Consider the following 17398-nt stretch of genomic DNA (forward strand, 5'->3'; position numbering starts at 1 on the left):
GATGTCCGTCCGTCCGTCAGGTCGGCTGGCTGTCCATGTAAACCTTGTGCGCAGAGTACAGGTCGCAATTTTGAAGATATTTCGATGAAATTTGGTACATTCTATTTTTTCGGCTCAAGGACCAAGTTTATTGAAATTGCCTCAAATCGGTCCATTATTTCACCTAGCCCCCATACAAATATCCTCCCGAAATTGGACTTTATCGGTCATAAATGTTTAATTTCTAAATGTATCTCCACAAATTCCGCTCCAAATAAGTTTTATATACACAAAATTCATGTCACCAAATTTTGTTACGATCGGTCCATAATTAGTCATAGCTCCCGTGTAGACCCGCTTCCGAAAATCACTTTAACGTGCATAAATCGCTTAAAAATGTTTTTATACTCACAAAATTCAACATAGTAAACTTTCATATAGACACAAATCACATGACCTAATTTCATGGTGATCGGTCCATAATTGGTCATAGCCCCCATATAAGGCCCACTTCCGAAAATCACTCACGAATATAAATTATTGAAATTTTAAAAGAAAAATGTTTTTACTCTTTTACTTAGTGTAGGGTCGGGCTTGACCGACCATACTTTCTTACTTGTTTATCTAAAATTTCAATTATTTATTTTCGTGAGAGATTTTCGGAAGTGAGAGCTATGACCAATTATAGAGATATACATTAAAGTGGATATTAGACTAATATTGTTGGCCGTTACAAATATCAGCACAAACGCATAATACCCTGTCAGTTACTTATTACCAAATAAAATTTAATATTTGCAGTCCTTACATCACAGTCAAACTATGGAGGGTTGTTCCGCACCGCTCGTTGTTAAATTTGCCGATACCCAAAAGGAAAAGGATCAAAAGAAATTGCAACAACTGCAGGTTGGTATCTGTGGCATCACCTCGCTAACAACATCACCCTCGCAGCAAACAGTCATGGGCGCTTTGACTGCGCCACCCTCTGCGGCCAATGCCTTAAGTCCTAGCAATGCCTTAGTGCCAACACCTGTGGCCGCCACCACACGTACAAATCCCACCATGGCTGCTCTGCATGCCGCCCTCGCTGCCCCACCACCATCGTTACCGACCGCAACGGGTGCCACAGCTGGCCTTATACCCACATCAGCTGCCAGTCTATCGGCTGTAACACCAACAATGATGGTAACCGCTGCCAACACAACACATCAGCCAACTTCACCGTATTTTACCACAGCCGATGGCATGTTAACCAATTCGGCAGCCGCCGCTGCCGCCGCCCAAATGCAAATATTCCAGCAATTGCAAGCTTTTGGTCTGCAACCGGCACATTATCTACAAGGTGAGTTTCAATATTTATACATGTAAACCGTATGTTTGTATCTATCTACAAACATTCTTTTACATACCTACATATGTCTATAATAAACATTTACGTTTATTTTTATTACTTATTTAAATAAATATATTTTTTTATATATTGAAAAATATATATCCCATATATATGGACTAGACCATATATTAAATTCCTTTTTCTCATTGATTTCGTTTATTTGAAATTTTTTTTTTACAAAATTGTGTTTTTCCTTTTTCCCCCACCCCACATTTTTGTTATCCTGTTTCCATTACAAACCAACTGAACAAAAAAAAATCATTATTATTTTCATTATTCTTAGTGTAATTAGAGCGTGTTTTTAGTTATTTGTTTGTTATTTTTTTTTTAGATTTTTTGTTTCCAAATTTGTTTAGTGCTGTAATGTTAAGAGGTATTCAATACCAAAGAAGAGTTGATGTTAAGTCTAACAGCGCCTTCAATATAACGACTAACTGCAACTTGCTGTTACTATTTATATACGCAGTGCCATCTTCTAGTAGTTTCATGAATTACACAGTGCAACACGAAAAAAATAACCATATACGGACACCACTACGTGATAAAGACCAAAAAAAGACCCGTGTCTCCCAGTTTTTCCCAAAGTAATGCACTTTATTATGGGCCCCAAAGATATGGGGCCTCTTTGTCATTTTTGCAAAAAAGTTATAATTTTCTCAGGCTCATATCTTGAAAACAGTTCGGAATTTTGATTTATTCTATGAGGCAATGTTGTAGCCTTTGTCATAAAGAACAAAAATTGTGAATATTTAAAATCAAAAAACTTCATCTTCAAGATCAAAATCGCAAAAAACTTTTAAAAATTCAATTTTTTTTACCTTTTTTCCACTGTTCAGGTGCATAGGTAGCAAACCGTTCAAAATTCAAGGAAACAATCAACTACAAAAATGTACCTAATATCTAAATAAACAACTTTCTAGAACATATGAACTTCCTAGGAATGATTCTTAACACCGTTTAGGTAGCTCAATATAAGTTAGTAAGAAAACACTAAAGGCATTAAGTTTTTTGAGCCAACTATTAAATTATTTTAAACTAAAGCATACTTTTAGGCAGCTTAAAAAAATTATTTTTACATTTATTTAGATTTTTTAAGTTTTTTGCGTTTTTGATCTTGAAGATGAAGTTTTTTTGATTTTATATATTCACAATTTTTGTTTTTTATGATAAGGGCTACAACATTGCCTCAGAAAGTAAATCAAAATTCCGAACTGTTTGCAAGATATGAGCCTGAGAAAAGGATCACTTTCTTGCAAAAATGACATCGAGGCCCGAAATCTTTGGGGGCTCATAAAAAAGTGCATTACTTTGGGCAAAACTTGGAGACGCGGGACTTTTTTTCAGGTACTGCTGTCCATATATGGCTATATTTCCATGACTTAAAAAATTAATTACAGTGTTATCTAATGGACAAAACGAATGTTTAAACAGAATATTTCTTTTAATATTGCCAGAATATGAACTAAACGTTTGATGCTTTTTACTATTTGTCAAAATTCTCCTATTTGTGCAAATTCAATTCGTAGCTATAGCTAAATTAGGAGAGGAACTGATTCCATTAGTTGATAGTTTGATTCTTTCAAATACTAATTCTCTTTACGTAAAAGTATTTCCATTGATAACAATTTTCGACACTAGAATTTTTGACTTTACTTAACACGGTCGATTTAACTAAAATTTATTAAATTTTAATGAATTAAATTATCATGATTCATAATAAATTTTGTTAAATCTTAAATTATTTAAAAGGAAAGTTCCTTATATTGGTACATATATTTAAGTTTTATGAGTTACCTTTTCCAACATTACAGCACTAATATTTTGTTACACCCTTTTCCCCCTCTTCCACTTTTAGTTTGTTTAAAAAAAGAAAATACCTCTATTTCTGTTAAATTTATGCATAATGGTTGAAATAAACAAAAAACAAAAAAACCAAATATATATTTGTATTTTGTTATAATAATATTTTATAGTTTTTCATGTTTTACCAAAATTAGTTAAGCATACACGTGGGATATTTTGTTGTTATTTGTTAAAAAAAGTAAAATTTTGGCCAACAAAAGAAGAAATGCAAATGTTTCATTAAAATAAAAGATGATTTAAGTTATAATAATAAAAAATAATAAAAAAAATTAAAAAAAAAATTAACTCGCCCCCGGGTGGACTCGAACCACCAACCTTTCGGTTAACAGCCGAACGCGCTAACCAATTGCGCCACGGAGGCTGATAGCCACTGTGCGTTTAAAAGCACATTTAAAATTGACTCAACACAAATATAAAATTACCATATTCATTAGGGGAGGTTAACTAAAAGAACCAATATATTTGTGGTTTCACTTATTACTGAACTAAAACAGAATTTACTATTTTTATTGTTGTGTGAAGCTAAAAATAAACTACATAGTAATAATTTAATAATAATTCTAGAAAATATAATTATTTATGTAATGGAATAGTCATAGAAGGTTTTTTCAAGAAATTACTTTCAATTTATAATTTATTATATTAATTGTTAAGTTCTGTTCAAAAAACTGTTGCTCTATTTATTACTTTCAGTCCCAATTTTCTTCTTAACTGATATTAACTAACTTTAAATTTAAAATCAAACTTAAAAAAACATTAAAAAATGAACGCGCCCCCGGGTGGACTCGAACCACCAACCTTTCGGTTAACAGCCGAACGCGCTAACCAATTGCGCCACGGAGGCCATGGGGCAGTTCGGATTAAATTCGACACTTTACATTCTTTAATACTAGTTTATATAAAAAATGATTTTGGGAATTACAAGAGGATTGTTAATTAAAACTTATTTTGAGCCCAAGTCCTGTTTCTAAATGCACTCGTTCCAAATAATTTGTAATATGCATTCATTCTATACTATAAAAAGTTTAAAAAATACTTAAACAAAATAAATTATCGCCCCCGGGTGGACTCGAACCACCAACCTTTCGGTTAACAGCCGAACGCGCTAACCAATTGCGCCACGGAGGCACTTGCCCACTGTGCAATAAAAATGCTTTAAATTAGAATTTAAATAGTTTTAAATTTTAAAGCCAATTTCCCAAAAAATTTCACAATAGAATTTTCAGAAAAAAAAATAATTCGCCCCCGGGTGGACTCGAACCACCAACCTTTCGGTTAACAGCCGAACGCGCTAACCAATTGCGCCACGGAGGCACTTGTCCACTGTGCAGTAAAATGGATTCATAAAAACTATTTACAGATTAAAAATTCATTAAAAAAATTAACATTCTTTCAGAATTTTAGGAGCTTAAGAAATTATATTACGACCTCGGATAATCCAAACAAACCAGGACTTTCTAAAGATATATCCTTAATTTTCTAAATTTTATATTATAAAGAGCTATTTTTAGGAAAATATTAACTCGCCCCCGGGTGGACTCGAACCACCAACCTTTCGGTTAACAGCCGAACGCGCTAACCAATTGCGCCACGGAGGCAACTTACCCACTGTGCAGTTAAGTGACTTCATAACACAGATTAAAAAGAATTAATTAAGAAAGTTGAGTTTCTTCCAGAATTTAAAATAATTGGTTTTATTACTTCGATCCACTGGACCACACCAACCCATTTTAAGGGTTATGATATCTAAAAATGCAGCACGAAATCTGTCTGTCTGATCTTTGTAATTATTTTCTCTTTACATTTTATATTTCTTTTTATAGAATATTGATTTTAAATTTTGTAATTATTGGCAGTGGATGATAGCAATGACAGACTAGAATTGTCCTCAGTTTCAGATTACTTTGATTCAGCTTTTTTAACTAATTTATTCTTATTCTTACTTAAAGTTAGAATTAACAAATGATTTAAAAATATTGAATCGCCCCCGGGTGGACTCGAACCACCAACCTTTCGGTTAACAGCCGAACGCGCTAACCAATTGCGCCACGGAGGCACTTGACCACTGTGCAGCAAATTAACTTCATAACATATGAGAAAAAATTTCAATTTTTTCAGAATTCTAATAGAATAGAAAATTTGTTTGACAATTTTAAGGGCTTTCTAATTTCAAAACTTGTCTTTCTTTTAATTTCATATTAATTTTTTAAGATTTAAGTGTTCTTAGAAAAAAAAAATAACTCGCCCCCGGGTGGACTCGAACCACCAACCTTTCGGTTAACAGCCGAACGCGCTAACCAATTGCGCCACGGAGGCAACTTGTCCACTGCGTAGCAAAGTGACTTCATAACAACTATTGACTACAGATTAAAAAGAAATTAACTTTCTTTCCGAATTTTAATTCTAATTTCATAAGCTGAGGTCAGATTTACAAAGTAGCATCCACTTTGTAAATCTGACCTCAAGCATAATAAATTAGATTTAAAATTAATAAAAAAAATCGAATAAATTAGACTGAAAAAGTTCTTTCCGAATTTTAAAATCAATTATTTAAAATTGACCTCGGATTATCCAAAGTTTAAGAAAGGGCTTCCTAAAAATGCATCACTTATATTCTAAATTGTCTGTTCTCTGTAGAAAAATATTGAATCGCCCCCGGGTGGACTCGAACCACCAACCTTTCGGTTAACAGCCGAACGCGCTAACCAATTGCGCCACGGAGGCACTTGACCACTGTGCAGTAAAATGACTTCATAACAACATTTACTAGCTTTCAGAATTTAATGAGGTTAAGCTATTAAATATGTTTGACCTCTATTAGTTAGTCAGAACCAGATTAAATGGGTTTCTAAAGATTTCTGAAAATGCATCATTAATTTCATATGCTTGTTTGTACTTTCAACTTTCTCCTTACATTTTATATTTCTTATTTCTAATAATTGGTTTCATCATTTTGTCATCAGTTTCAGACTACTACTTTGACTTAGTTGTATTTTCACCTAATCTTTTCTTATTCTTGAAGTTGGAATTAACATATTATTTAAAAATATTGGACCATATCCATCAACTTTTCTGTTAACAGCCGAACACGATATATATTTGCTTTCTAAAGATATATCATATCTAAAAGACGCATCAATAATTTCTGTAATTGATGTACAACATCTTTCTCTTTAGATTTTTATTTCTGGTTATAGAATTATTCATTTTAAATTTTGTAATTATTGGCAGTGTCCATGCCAGTCCAGTCATTGACCTATTTATTGACCTCTATTTAAGATCATATTTTATTTTAGATTTATTTTCACCTAATCTATCACTATCTTCTTTGAGTTAGAATTAACAAATCATTTAAAAATATTGAATCGCCCCCGGGTGGACTCGAACCACCAACCTTTCGGTTAACAGCCGAACGCGCTAACCAATTGCGCCACGGAGGCACTTGACCACTGTGCAGTAAACTGGCTTTATAACAACTGCTGCCAGATTATTCAAAAGATATTCAAAAATAAACAATTCAACTTATTGTCAGTTCTTTCAGAACCTCGGACTATCTAAATCTTCAGTTTTAAGGACTTTCTTTAGTTTTTCTTATAGAATAAAAACAATTTTTTTGAAAAAAATTGAACTCGCCCCCGGGTGGACTCGAACCACCAACCTTTCGGTTAACAGCCGAACGCGCTAACCAATTGCGCCACGGAGGCACTTGGCCACTGCGTAGAAAAGTGAATACATAAGAATGAATTACAGATTAAAAGAAATTAAAAAAATTAACACTCATTCTTCTTACACAATTAATTAAGATCAAGAAATTAATTTTATTACACCCAGATACCGAAAAATAGCGGATTCACTTTCATTTACATGGTAAATTCAAAAACTTACGTAGCCCCATTAACACAAAGTCTGGTTGTGTGTCGGTTAAAATCATTTTTGTATGATAATGAACGTTGCACAATGGTATGAGAATAAAAAAAGAGGGAAATAAATATGTAACTTCTAAACTCTTACGCCGATTTAAATGAAATTTCACATGCGCAAAGAGGAAGTGTAGTCGAGTTTAAGTTTTGAATTTGAATCTCATGAATCACCAGGAGCGGGACCAGTGGTTTCCAAAGTAGGACACCTCGGGTATGTTAAATTTTTAAAATGATGCTATTTCTTCGTTTGTGTTCCGATTTAAAAAAAATTACACATACATTACTCATCTCCTCGTCGAGCACTACATAAAACCTCGTCGTAGCTATCAATTATCTCTTATAGCTTAGGAGATATTCGCATTTGAAAATTTAATTTTCAACCTTTTTAACCAACCTACACCAGTTTTTTTGGTGACCGCGGTTCCAAATATTCTCCGATTTTATCCATTTTTTCTTTTATAGGATTAACAATAGATCTATATATCAAATAAAGAAAGAAGTGTTTGAAAATCATGACTGAGTCCAAAGTTACATGCATTTGAATATAAAAAAATTAAAAAAGCTATTTTTCGCAATTTTTTTTGGGAAAAAAGTACTTTTATTCTTTTTAAGTTATCTAAAAATTTTCTAAGAGGATGTATAATGAATTTGTACTTTTTGAAAAGCTAACTTTACGCCAAATATTTTAAATGAAAAAAACATTTATAATTTTTGATACCGACGGGATCAGGTCCATTCAAAAAATGCCTATTTTTTATGTAAAATTCAACTTTAGGGTAAAAATTCTCAAATCGCATACTCGATATCAAAATATAGTAACCTATTTTAGATGGCCCAATAAGTTCTTAATTATTTTGTAAAGGGTTCCGATAACCCCGCCCCTATTATAGGAAAAAAATCATTATGTTGCCACAAAAAAATCAATAGTTTTACAAAAATTCATCAATTTTAAAACACATTTCAACAATTTTACAAAAAAGGGATTTTCAAGAAATTTTATACTTTTATAAAAAAAATAAAAAATTTTTAAAGTCATAAATTCAAAAAAAATACATAAAATTTTTTAAAAAATTTTAATTTAAAAATTTTGCATTAAAAAAATATGTAAAAAAGGAGAAATACCGACCGGTAATAGTTGAATCACAATTGAAGTTATTTTTCTCCCAACAAATCATCAAAAACAATGTTATTTTGTGTGATTTATTTTTTTATCACAAAATATAAATCACAATATGGTTATCTTGATTATTATGGTTTTCGGGCTCTGGTTATGTCATAAATTATCCAAGACAACCAGTTTTAAGGGATTTCTGACGATCATTAATTATCATTATGAACTTCCTAAATTGTCAACTTTCTTTTTATAGCATACAGTTATTTTTAGAAAAAAAATTGTAATCGCCCCCGGGTGGACTCGAACCACCAACCTTTCGGTTAACAGCCGAACGCGCTAACCAATTGCGCCACGGAGGCACTTAAAATTCTGACAGCACAAGCTGAGTATGTATGGCAAATATAATATTATTAAGTTTAGTAAATAAATAATAATTTATATTTTTTATTATTCTAAAATTTTTAATAATTAATTAAAAAAGTATTTGAAAAAATGAAAAACAAAAAATAACTGCGCCCCCGGGTGGACTCGAACCACCAACCTTTCGGTTAACAGCCGAACGCGCTAACCAATTGCGCCACGGAGGCTCATGTTTGGATGGCGTCTAAACACAGATACGTAATGTAATATTACCATAAATGTATGAAAAGAATACACTCTCAGAACAATGTGCGAAATAACAAAAAGAACATTGGCAAAAACACACTCACAGACACTGGGTTAAATGAACAGATTTCTTTAGTCATCGTAATTCTAACTGGTGAGTGCGCAAATATATAATTTTACAATAACAAAATGTGTACGATACACCACCAAGCACATTGGCTAAACACATCTATAGATACACAAACGTATATTTATTACAATCAGCTTTATACATTCATTGGAAACAAACTACAGACTACAGAACAGAGTTTATTTTTAGATTTGAATTAGAGACAAGAAAGAACAACAACATTGAGCACATGATTGAAACGGAGAATGAACTTTACTACACCTCTAACTTTATGGAAATTGCTAAAAATAAATGCAAAAACAACTTGGAATTCAAAAATATTGGATATGTTGATAACCATAGAGGTTTTTTGCAGTTTATATAATAAATTATTTGCTCATAAATACCTATTTGCTGGCTTTTATTACGGCTTTACTGAAAACTAAAAGGAGCTTAAATAAAAAAGAATTGACATTCGAATAAAAATTATTCGAATAATAGAGGAAAAAATATATTTTTTATTCAAATGAATAACAGTTTTCAATTTAGAATAAAAAAATAAATAAAAATATATTTTTTATTCGAATAAATAACATTTTTCAATATAGAACAAAAACAAAAAAATAAAATCTGTAATTGAGAAATTAAAAAATTTTGTGTAGACTTTTTTCAATATTTTTTCCAAAGGAAATACGAATAGAAATTTAATATTTCTCTATATCTATTTAAATTTTCCCAACATCAGTTTTTTATTTTCATTAATTAAGATTTCTGAATTTTAGTTGGATTTTTCTAGTTATTCAATTGGATTTTTAATTTCAATTTGATTTTTCTCAATATCAATTTGGATTTCACAATTTCAATGGCCCATAATCATAGTCAAACACTAAAGTCGGTTCTTTTTAAAAACAACTTTAAAATAAAAACCTGCTTTTTATTAATTTGCAACCATAGTCAAAATTAAAGTATGTGGTGGCACCGCAAATGTAGAAAATGTTTTCATACAATATACAACAAAAAACAGACAAGTGGCAACGCTGAACAGCTGACATACAAAATTAAAAAAAAAATCCAAAAAACGTAAACAATAAAAGTATCCGGGACATCTAAAGAAAGAAAGTTGTTTGTTGTGGAAAAATGGAAAAGATAAGATTAATTAATAATAATTACGATATTTTGGTACTAATTTTATTGATAACTGTTCAATAATTGCAAAATCTCTACCAATATCTTTTAACTTAAACTTTTTTTACTTTGTGACGAACTTTTTTACTCGGCAAAGAACAGCTGATGCTGTTGTTAAACGAGTTAGAAACAACTTTAGCTTGTTTTATATTTAGAGCAGGGAAAGGCAAAACATGGGCGCCGCGTTTTTCATTTACTCTTCTCTTACGTACGTGTGCACACCAGTGTTGCCACTTCATGTGTAATTACACATATTGTGTGTAATTTCAACTTGGATGTGTAGCCCATGTGTAATTGAATGAATGTGTAATTCATGTGTAATTTTAAATTCCAATTATATCCAAAATAAGTATATTGTCAATGTATGTCTTCAATCATTTTTGGTATTGTTCAGATTTCAAAACTGAAAATAAATATGTACGTTTATATGAAGGAAAGTAGCTATATCCTCTATTTTAGTTGATAAATAACAAATCTAGTATCGCTAAATGTATTCATATTTATTATATTTTACTCGTTTGTTACTCAGTATAATTTAATTATATGTATGAAGATATGAATCAAGTTTGAACTAAATTAACATTAAGGTTTGCATAAAAATACGATAAATAATTTGGAGATTATTGCTATGTTGTTCGCAATATTTTAAAAATATAAACGTTACAAAAATTATACATTTCTTTACCTACAAGATTTTACTGGTAAAGTGTTCATTTACTTTTTTCTATTTTTCTCTCTCGCTATAATTTATAACAAATAGTAAAAAATATTTAACTTTCACCCATGTTCTGGAAAACGCAGCGTTTTCAAATCGCTTAACGCACTTCACCATGTTCTGAAAACCGTGCGATTTGTTATTGGTTTCAGTATACACTAGCAGTTTCAAAAATAATTTGAAAATTTTGTATATAAAACAAAAACAAATTTTTAAAATTTTTTAAATTTTGTTTTTGCTATCCATATAAATATCACTTAGGTGACGTGATTTACAAAATTATGTGCTTAATATAAATTAGGAAAAAATTCCAATTCGAAGGCAAACAGTGTGCTATTTTTTTAAATATTGTTAAATTTTTAATAGAAATGTAACAATTTAAAATGGAACAATCTTCGAATGAACATTGGTTAATATCTATTTGTTAAAATCGTATTTGGGATTGACATATTTGACTGATCTCAAGAATTCATTAAATTAGAAAAGTTCACTAAAAAATAAGTAAGAGAGCTATATTCGGCTGTGCCGAATCTTATATCTTATCACCTAATTATACTTAAAAATATTTTTTTAAATTAGTTTTTTAATTATTTTAAAAAAAATTTTTCCCATTTTTTTTCAAAAAAGAATTTGCGACAAAAAAAAACTTTGTTTGATGATAAAAAAATCGGATTAAAAAATATTTTTCCCGATTTTAACCCATTGTAGGTCCAACTTACTATAGCCTTATATATACCGTTGCAATGGACTTTGAAATATCTATTATTAGATATCCATATTGTCTATATTAGTGACTCAGTAATCAGTTATCCAGATATAGATAAAAAATAGGCCAAAAATCTAGGTTTTCCTAGTTTTTTCCTAATATCTCAGCCATTCATGGCGAAGGGTATAAAAAGAGATTGCTGACTTTGCTTTAATAATTTCATATATCCAATTCCTGGATAAATTAAAATCTGCGCAAGTGAAAATTGTCCATAATTGACACTAAGTGATCGTATTTGGTCCAAACATCCCATAGTCCAAACCTTTTGTCTTCATGTACGTTTTAAAAATCTTGTATTCACAATATGATCACCTTTAGACAATTTCTCCTATTGCAATCACGAAAATTACATGTGTAATTTTTTCTCGTATGTGTAATTTAGGAATGAGGCATGTGTAGTTTATAATTTTATTGGTGGCAACACTGGTGCACACGCATTGTAGAGAAATAAACAACTTTTAATCAGTCTAGCTTGAGAACTCAAACAAGCAGGTTGTGTATCGTTTTTTATCGTACAATTTAAGAATCAGCGTTGCCAGTGAAAAAAAATATGTCCCAACATTTAAAGATGTATGATAAACAATATGAGATTTTACATTTTTAATTGGGGAAAAGCGACGAAAGTTTACTGGCAACACGGATTCGTGGTGAGAGCGGAGAGAGTGTATAACAAATACAATCGTAAAATGCAATAGTATAGGTTGCCTTTCCCTGATTTAGAGTTGACTTCAGCGTCAGAAGTATACTTTAACTTGTCTATGATAGACCTAAAGTCCACTCTTAAGTAAAGTCAAGTTTAATTCTCTTAAAAAGTACTTTATTTTTGACTGTGATTATGGGCCAATTTGTTTCTTCTCAATATTAATTTGGTTTTCTGATTTGGAATTTGTCATTTCTCATTTCAATCTGTATTTTCTCAATATCAATTGGTATTTTCTCATTTTCAATTTAAAACGGTGTGGTTTCGAATAATAATTTTTCGTTTGCTTAAAATTAAAAAACATTTTCAAATCAAAAATTTCCATCGCTGCTCAGTATTTATATATATTCGACATATACAAAAAACCAGTTTTCGAATAATTCGAAAAAGCGTAAATTTTAAAAACAGGTTTTCGGTTTTTTATATCAAAAACCGGTTCGAATAAAGATTTCATTTATTTTAACTTTTTGAAAATTTTTCCAAATAATTAAAATCTTGTTTTAAGTCACTTGTTGTTACAATATTAGATCTTATATGTGGATTTTAAACTTCTTTTAATGTTAAACTGAACTGAGCATCTAAATTTTGAGAGTCACTTTCAACATATGTATTCTAAATCAGATCAACTTTCATTTAGTTCTGACTGTTTAAAAGTTTTTCTGCATACTGTATAACAAGGCGAATTTATTACAGGTGACGTTAAAAAACCAGCAGATAATTTTTAGCTCGATATATTTTCTGACTTCTATCTGCCAAAGTTTTTTAATTTAAATAAAACACAAAAAAAATTATTCGATTTTGTCGAATAATTCGAGACAAAAAACCCGGTTTGCCGAAAAACTCGAAAACCGTCCTTTTGAAAAATTCGGTTTAAAAAAAAAATTGGAAAAAACCCGGATGTTCGAATAATTCGAAAACCGGTTTGACCACTCTAATATTTATTAATCAATCAGCTTAGTGTTTTATCAATTTTGACTCGATTAAATAATAATTTGATTCAAACAAATATTAAAAACCAAGTTTTGATACATTTTTTTGAATAAAACTTAAAATGTTTCCAATATTTATAAATATGTGAAATAAATCTTTAAAAATTTCTCAATTAAAAACACAGTTCCTCAAAGTAAAAGAAAATTAACTCCTTAATTCATAGCTGTACTGTTGAAAATTATTATGTTTTTGAAATAAATTAAAACAAACTTAAGTTTTTGTTTTTATTATAAAATAAATAAAGAAAAGAATATAACCACAATTCCGTCAAGTAGTTATTTTCTTTCCAAAAGCCTTTTAGTTTTTTGCTCTCCACATAACTTCTTGTTTGAGCAAAATAAAGAAAAATATTCCAGCATTAAGGCTATGAAAAAAGAAAAGTAAATTGCAAGTTAAATTTTCTGCGGGCCCTTAACATTTTAGGTGAACTTTGAAGAAATGAAAAAAAAGATCCACCAAAGAACAATGCAAGGAAGAAACTCAGCATTTTAAGTTTACCTTGTGGGCTTTGAATTTACATGGAAAAAATGGAATCAAGACTGATCATGAAAGGGCTCTACACTGAGAATAAGATTTAAACACCTAATAATATAATTCTCCCATTAATACCGCTAGAAATTTCAGCATAAATGACATTAATTGCTTAAAATTCGGCCAGTTATTGTTTTTTCCATAGGTCTTTAAATTTTCATTTGCTTCATGTAGAGAGAAATGTTACACACCTCCACATTTTCATCTCTAACAATGTCTTCCTGTGTAAATATGCCACAAAGGACAACACACACAAAAAAGCCTTTGAAGTACTAAACTATAAAGGGAATTTTTGACGATGCAAAAAAAATTAAACAAAACAAAAATGCAAAGAAAAACAAAATTGTAAAAATCTTGAATAGAACAGCTACAAAGAATAACCACCCACCTTTTCTTTATTTTTGTTTAAATACATACTTTGTACAAGGTAAACAAAAAAATGCTCCTTCATCAGTGCGTTTAGCAAAAGAAAAAGTAATGCAAACAAAATCTTTGCCGTTTTAGTTCATTTATTTTGTAAGAGAGTTGAGTTGGTATGCATTTAATCACTTGAATAATGTTTTTGTGAAAAACAAACGAATTTTGATATTTCAGATTAATTTGGCATTTTTTATAGAAATAATTGCTTTAAATAGCTGCATGTTTAGCTTGTACTTATTGTTATAATAATGTAAAGCATACTTTAGGGAGGTATATAAAATGGTAAACAGTGGGGAATGTTGCTGTATACAAATATTGCTTATACACTTGCTGGATATGGATAATCTTGGTTTTATTGGAGTTTCTAGTGAAATTTTTAATAACACATTCAAATTTTTACCATACGAAGCATATCATAAGTAAAACACTTGGCAAGACTTAATAAACGCATAATAAGTTGGGCTCAAATGCCTGGGCTGCCTACATAAATAATTATATAATAATTTCTATTCTTGGTTTAAATTAATTTTTTAAATTTTATATATCTTTTTATAGAATAAAAAAATATTTTTAGAAAAAAATAAAAAAATTGTAATCGCCCCCGGGTGGACTCGAACCACCAACCTTTCGGTTAACAGCCGAACGCGCTAACCAATTGCGCCACGGAGGCACTTGATCACTGTGCAGTAAACTGACTTGATAACAACTGCTTACAGTTTAAATAAAGATTTAAAAATAAACATTTAACTTTCTTTTTTGACCTCGATTTATTATGAAAGCCGTTCCAAATAAGGTTTCCTTAAAATACACATTTTTTTTGGCAAATGCTTCTTTTTAAGATTTAAGTGAAGCTGAGAAGATTTATTTAATGATTTTTGATTCGATATGAAACTTTAATATTTTTTCACTCTGTTAATTTTATTTTCTTAATCAAAAATACTCCAACAACTAAATGTTGATTGACATAATTTAATTAAATATATGTATGAAAGGAATCAATGTTAGGCTTTCAAGTTTACACACATAAAGTTGTGCCTTGCAAATTTTTATAATAAATCTTGACAACTAATAACAATTCAAAAAATAAAAAGTCCCCTACAATCTCAAGCCATACAACTTTTCCTACCCCGTCTGCTTCTCTACACTTCTACACCACAAACAAAATATTGCTGCAATCCCAGCAAAAACCTCACTTACAATTTTAAATGTATGTAACTACAATTTTATTACTTCCTGAATGCTTTATTTTGTAGCCAAATCAAATATAAATCTAACCGTGAGGTCGGGAGTTCAACCCCCGGTTGGGGTAAATTTTTTTTATTTTTTTTTTAAATTAATTATTTTTAATTCAATTAGAATATAATTTAAAAATTAAAAATTATGTTGATTTTTCTTTGTGTGTGAAAACCAGTTGCTAATGCTTAACAAAATAAGTAGATCGTGTTATAGTGAGTAATTACTAAATATTTTGCAGGATATCTCTTATTGTTTATTACTGCTTCACAGCGACGATGCATTAAACCAATTAAAGAATGAATTGTTTCCTTTGAAATATCTCGCCATTCTCTTAATCACATCTTTCTTCGTGTTATAACTTTGAGTTTCTTATTTTGCGATCTACAATTTCCAATATGTTTTCCATGGGATTGAGATCTGGCAATTGGGCAAGCAACTTCAAAACACGAACCCCAATAGATTGTAACCACTCTAAGGTGTATTTGGGTCATTGTCGTACTGGAATTTCCAAACTAGGGGCATGTTTTCTTAAGCGTTTACGATACTTTAAAAATTATATAGATCTTTAAAATTAATCTTTATTCGACTCCAGTCATAGTACCTTTCCCTGAAAAACAGAACCACACCGTAATATCGACATCGCCAAACCTGACTGTCTTATTTGTTTACATGAGATCCAGACTCTTTTCTTGGGCATTCGAACAAAAGTTCTGCCATCAACGCCTCTTAAATTGTATTTGTATTCAACCGAAAAGAGAATAGTAGTATTCCATTTCTGTAACTACCAGTTTACATGTTCTTTGGCAAATTGCATACAAGTAGTACAGTTTTTTTTCGCGGGGCGATATCAACCAAAAACAGCCTGCTTGGCCTTGCAAATACAAAAAAAAACGCTTTATAGCGGTGAATTTCATGTAAGTGATAGTTTAATACCTATAATCAAAATAACTTCTTAAATAATCAGGAGAGATGTTAACATCCCGAGTTACAATAGTTGCGATCAATTTAACTCATAATGTTATGTGAATGTGAAACTGGTCTCTTTTTGAAAATGCTACCTTATGAAAGTTTGTTCACGCTAGAGAAACTAGTGCAACAGGAAAAAAGTTATCGAATGATAGAGTTAAAATTTTAGCTTGCGCTAATGTGTCTGGAACAAAGAAGATTAAATCTTTTTCTCTTCGAAAGTCATAGAAACGCTGTTCGTTTTGTAACAAAGTGCCGTTGTAAATTATCTTCATTAAAATAATGGATATTCTTTCAAACGTGGATATTTTTAATGGTAGAATAATTTTTGGAACCGAAATCCCCATCAATGAGGGCTGCTTTAAAGTTTGGTAATGCCCCAAGTCAACTTTTTGTAAAACAATTAATAAAAACTAAAAAATATGGACAGATTTTACACGATAGTCCTGCCTTCTAATGTCATTCAATTTAAAACTTATTCAAAAAATAAATCTCGATATAACGAATTTCCGATTTAACGAATGGGCCTGACATCATATCGTTACTATCTTTAAGTACTGTAATTAATAATGCTTATGATATCTGATTTTCTTAAATCAGAGTGATCATTCAGAAAAAAGATAAATCATTTAGATGTCATTTGGTCCATACTTGTCCAATTAATATAATTTAATATATCTCTCAGCATTGCCCACAATCCAATCGATTAAATTGTTTCCAAACTTTTAAAATCGATCGTTCGCTATCTAAAATTTTCAATATTTATCAAGCAGTTAAATATAATAACTGGCAACTCTACTATAATCCAACTATTAAACTTTTTACAAAATCTAAAGCCTACTTTAAGGCTTACTAAAAAAACAGTGGGTTTAATTATATTTATTAATTTAAATCATTTAAACATA

The 17398-nt window shown here is 30.4% G+C and overlaps 1 protein-coding gene and 13 non-coding genes across 19 annotated transcripts in view; 1 reads left to right on the forward strand and 13 right to left on the reverse strand.

Annotated features, from left to right (window-relative positions):
• The window catches only part of bru2 (bruno 2), a 294037-nt gene that overhangs the window by 253465 nt on the left and 23174 nt on the right, over positions 1–17398 (forward strand). For all 6 annotated transcript variants that reach the window (XM_065502494.1, XM_065502493.1, XM_065502498.1 and 3 more), the window contains one exon: positions 781–1321. In XM_065502494.1, coding sequence (XP_065358566.1) covers positions 781–1321 — 541 coding nt within the window. The remainder of the gene's footprint in view (positions 1–780; positions 1322–17398) is intronic.
• On the reverse strand, positions 3523–3596 carry TRNAN-GUU (transfer RNA asparagine (anticodon GUU)). Its single transcript has one exon. It is a non-coding gene; the product is annotated as a tRNA-Asn (tRNA).
• On the reverse strand, positions 4006–4079 carry TRNAN-GUU (transfer RNA asparagine (anticodon GUU)). Its single transcript has one exon. It is a non-coding gene; the product is annotated as a tRNA-Asn (tRNA).
• TRNAN-GUU (transfer RNA asparagine (anticodon GUU)) lies at positions 4290–4363 on the reverse strand. Its single transcript has one exon. It is a non-coding gene; the product is annotated as a tRNA-Asn (tRNA).
• On the reverse strand, positions 4476–4549 carry TRNAN-GUU (transfer RNA asparagine (anticodon GUU)). The gene has a single exon. It is a non-coding gene; the product is annotated as a tRNA-Asn (tRNA).
• Positions 4760–4833, reverse strand: TRNAN-GUU (transfer RNA asparagine (anticodon GUU)). Its single transcript has one exon. It is a non-coding gene; the product is annotated as a tRNA-Asn (tRNA).
• TRNAN-GUU (transfer RNA asparagine (anticodon GUU)) lies at positions 5218–5291 on the reverse strand. The gene has a single exon. It is a non-coding gene; the product is annotated as a tRNA-Asn (tRNA).
• On the reverse strand, positions 5478–5551 carry TRNAN-GUU (transfer RNA asparagine (anticodon GUU)). Its single transcript has one exon. It is a non-coding gene; the product is annotated as a tRNA-Asn (tRNA).
• TRNAN-GUU (transfer RNA asparagine (anticodon GUU)) lies at positions 5886–5959 on the reverse strand. The gene has a single exon. It is a non-coding gene; the product is annotated as a tRNA-Asn (tRNA).
• Positions 6602–6675, reverse strand: TRNAN-GUU (transfer RNA asparagine (anticodon GUU)). Its single transcript has one exon. It is a non-coding gene; the product is annotated as a tRNA-Asn (tRNA).
• Positions 6866–6939, reverse strand: TRNAN-GUU (transfer RNA asparagine (anticodon GUU)). Its single transcript has one exon. It is a non-coding gene; the product is annotated as a tRNA-Asn (tRNA).
• TRNAN-GUU (transfer RNA asparagine (anticodon GUU)) lies at positions 8555–8628 on the reverse strand. The gene has a single exon. It is a non-coding gene; the product is annotated as a tRNA-Asn (tRNA).
• On the reverse strand, positions 8783–8856 carry TRNAN-GUU (transfer RNA asparagine (anticodon GUU)). The gene has a single exon. It is a non-coding gene; the product is annotated as a tRNA-Asn (tRNA).
• On the reverse strand, positions 14888–14961 carry TRNAN-GUU (transfer RNA asparagine (anticodon GUU)). The gene has a single exon. It is a non-coding gene; the product is annotated as a tRNA-Asn (tRNA).

Source organism: Calliphora vicina, chromosome 2 (assembly GCF_958450345.1).
Source record: "Calliphora vicina chromosome 2, idCalVici1.1, whole genome shotgun sequence".
In the NCBI taxonomy this organism is placed as follows: domain Eukaryota; kingdom Metazoa; phylum Arthropoda; class Insecta; order Diptera; family Calliphoridae; genus Calliphora; species Calliphora vicina.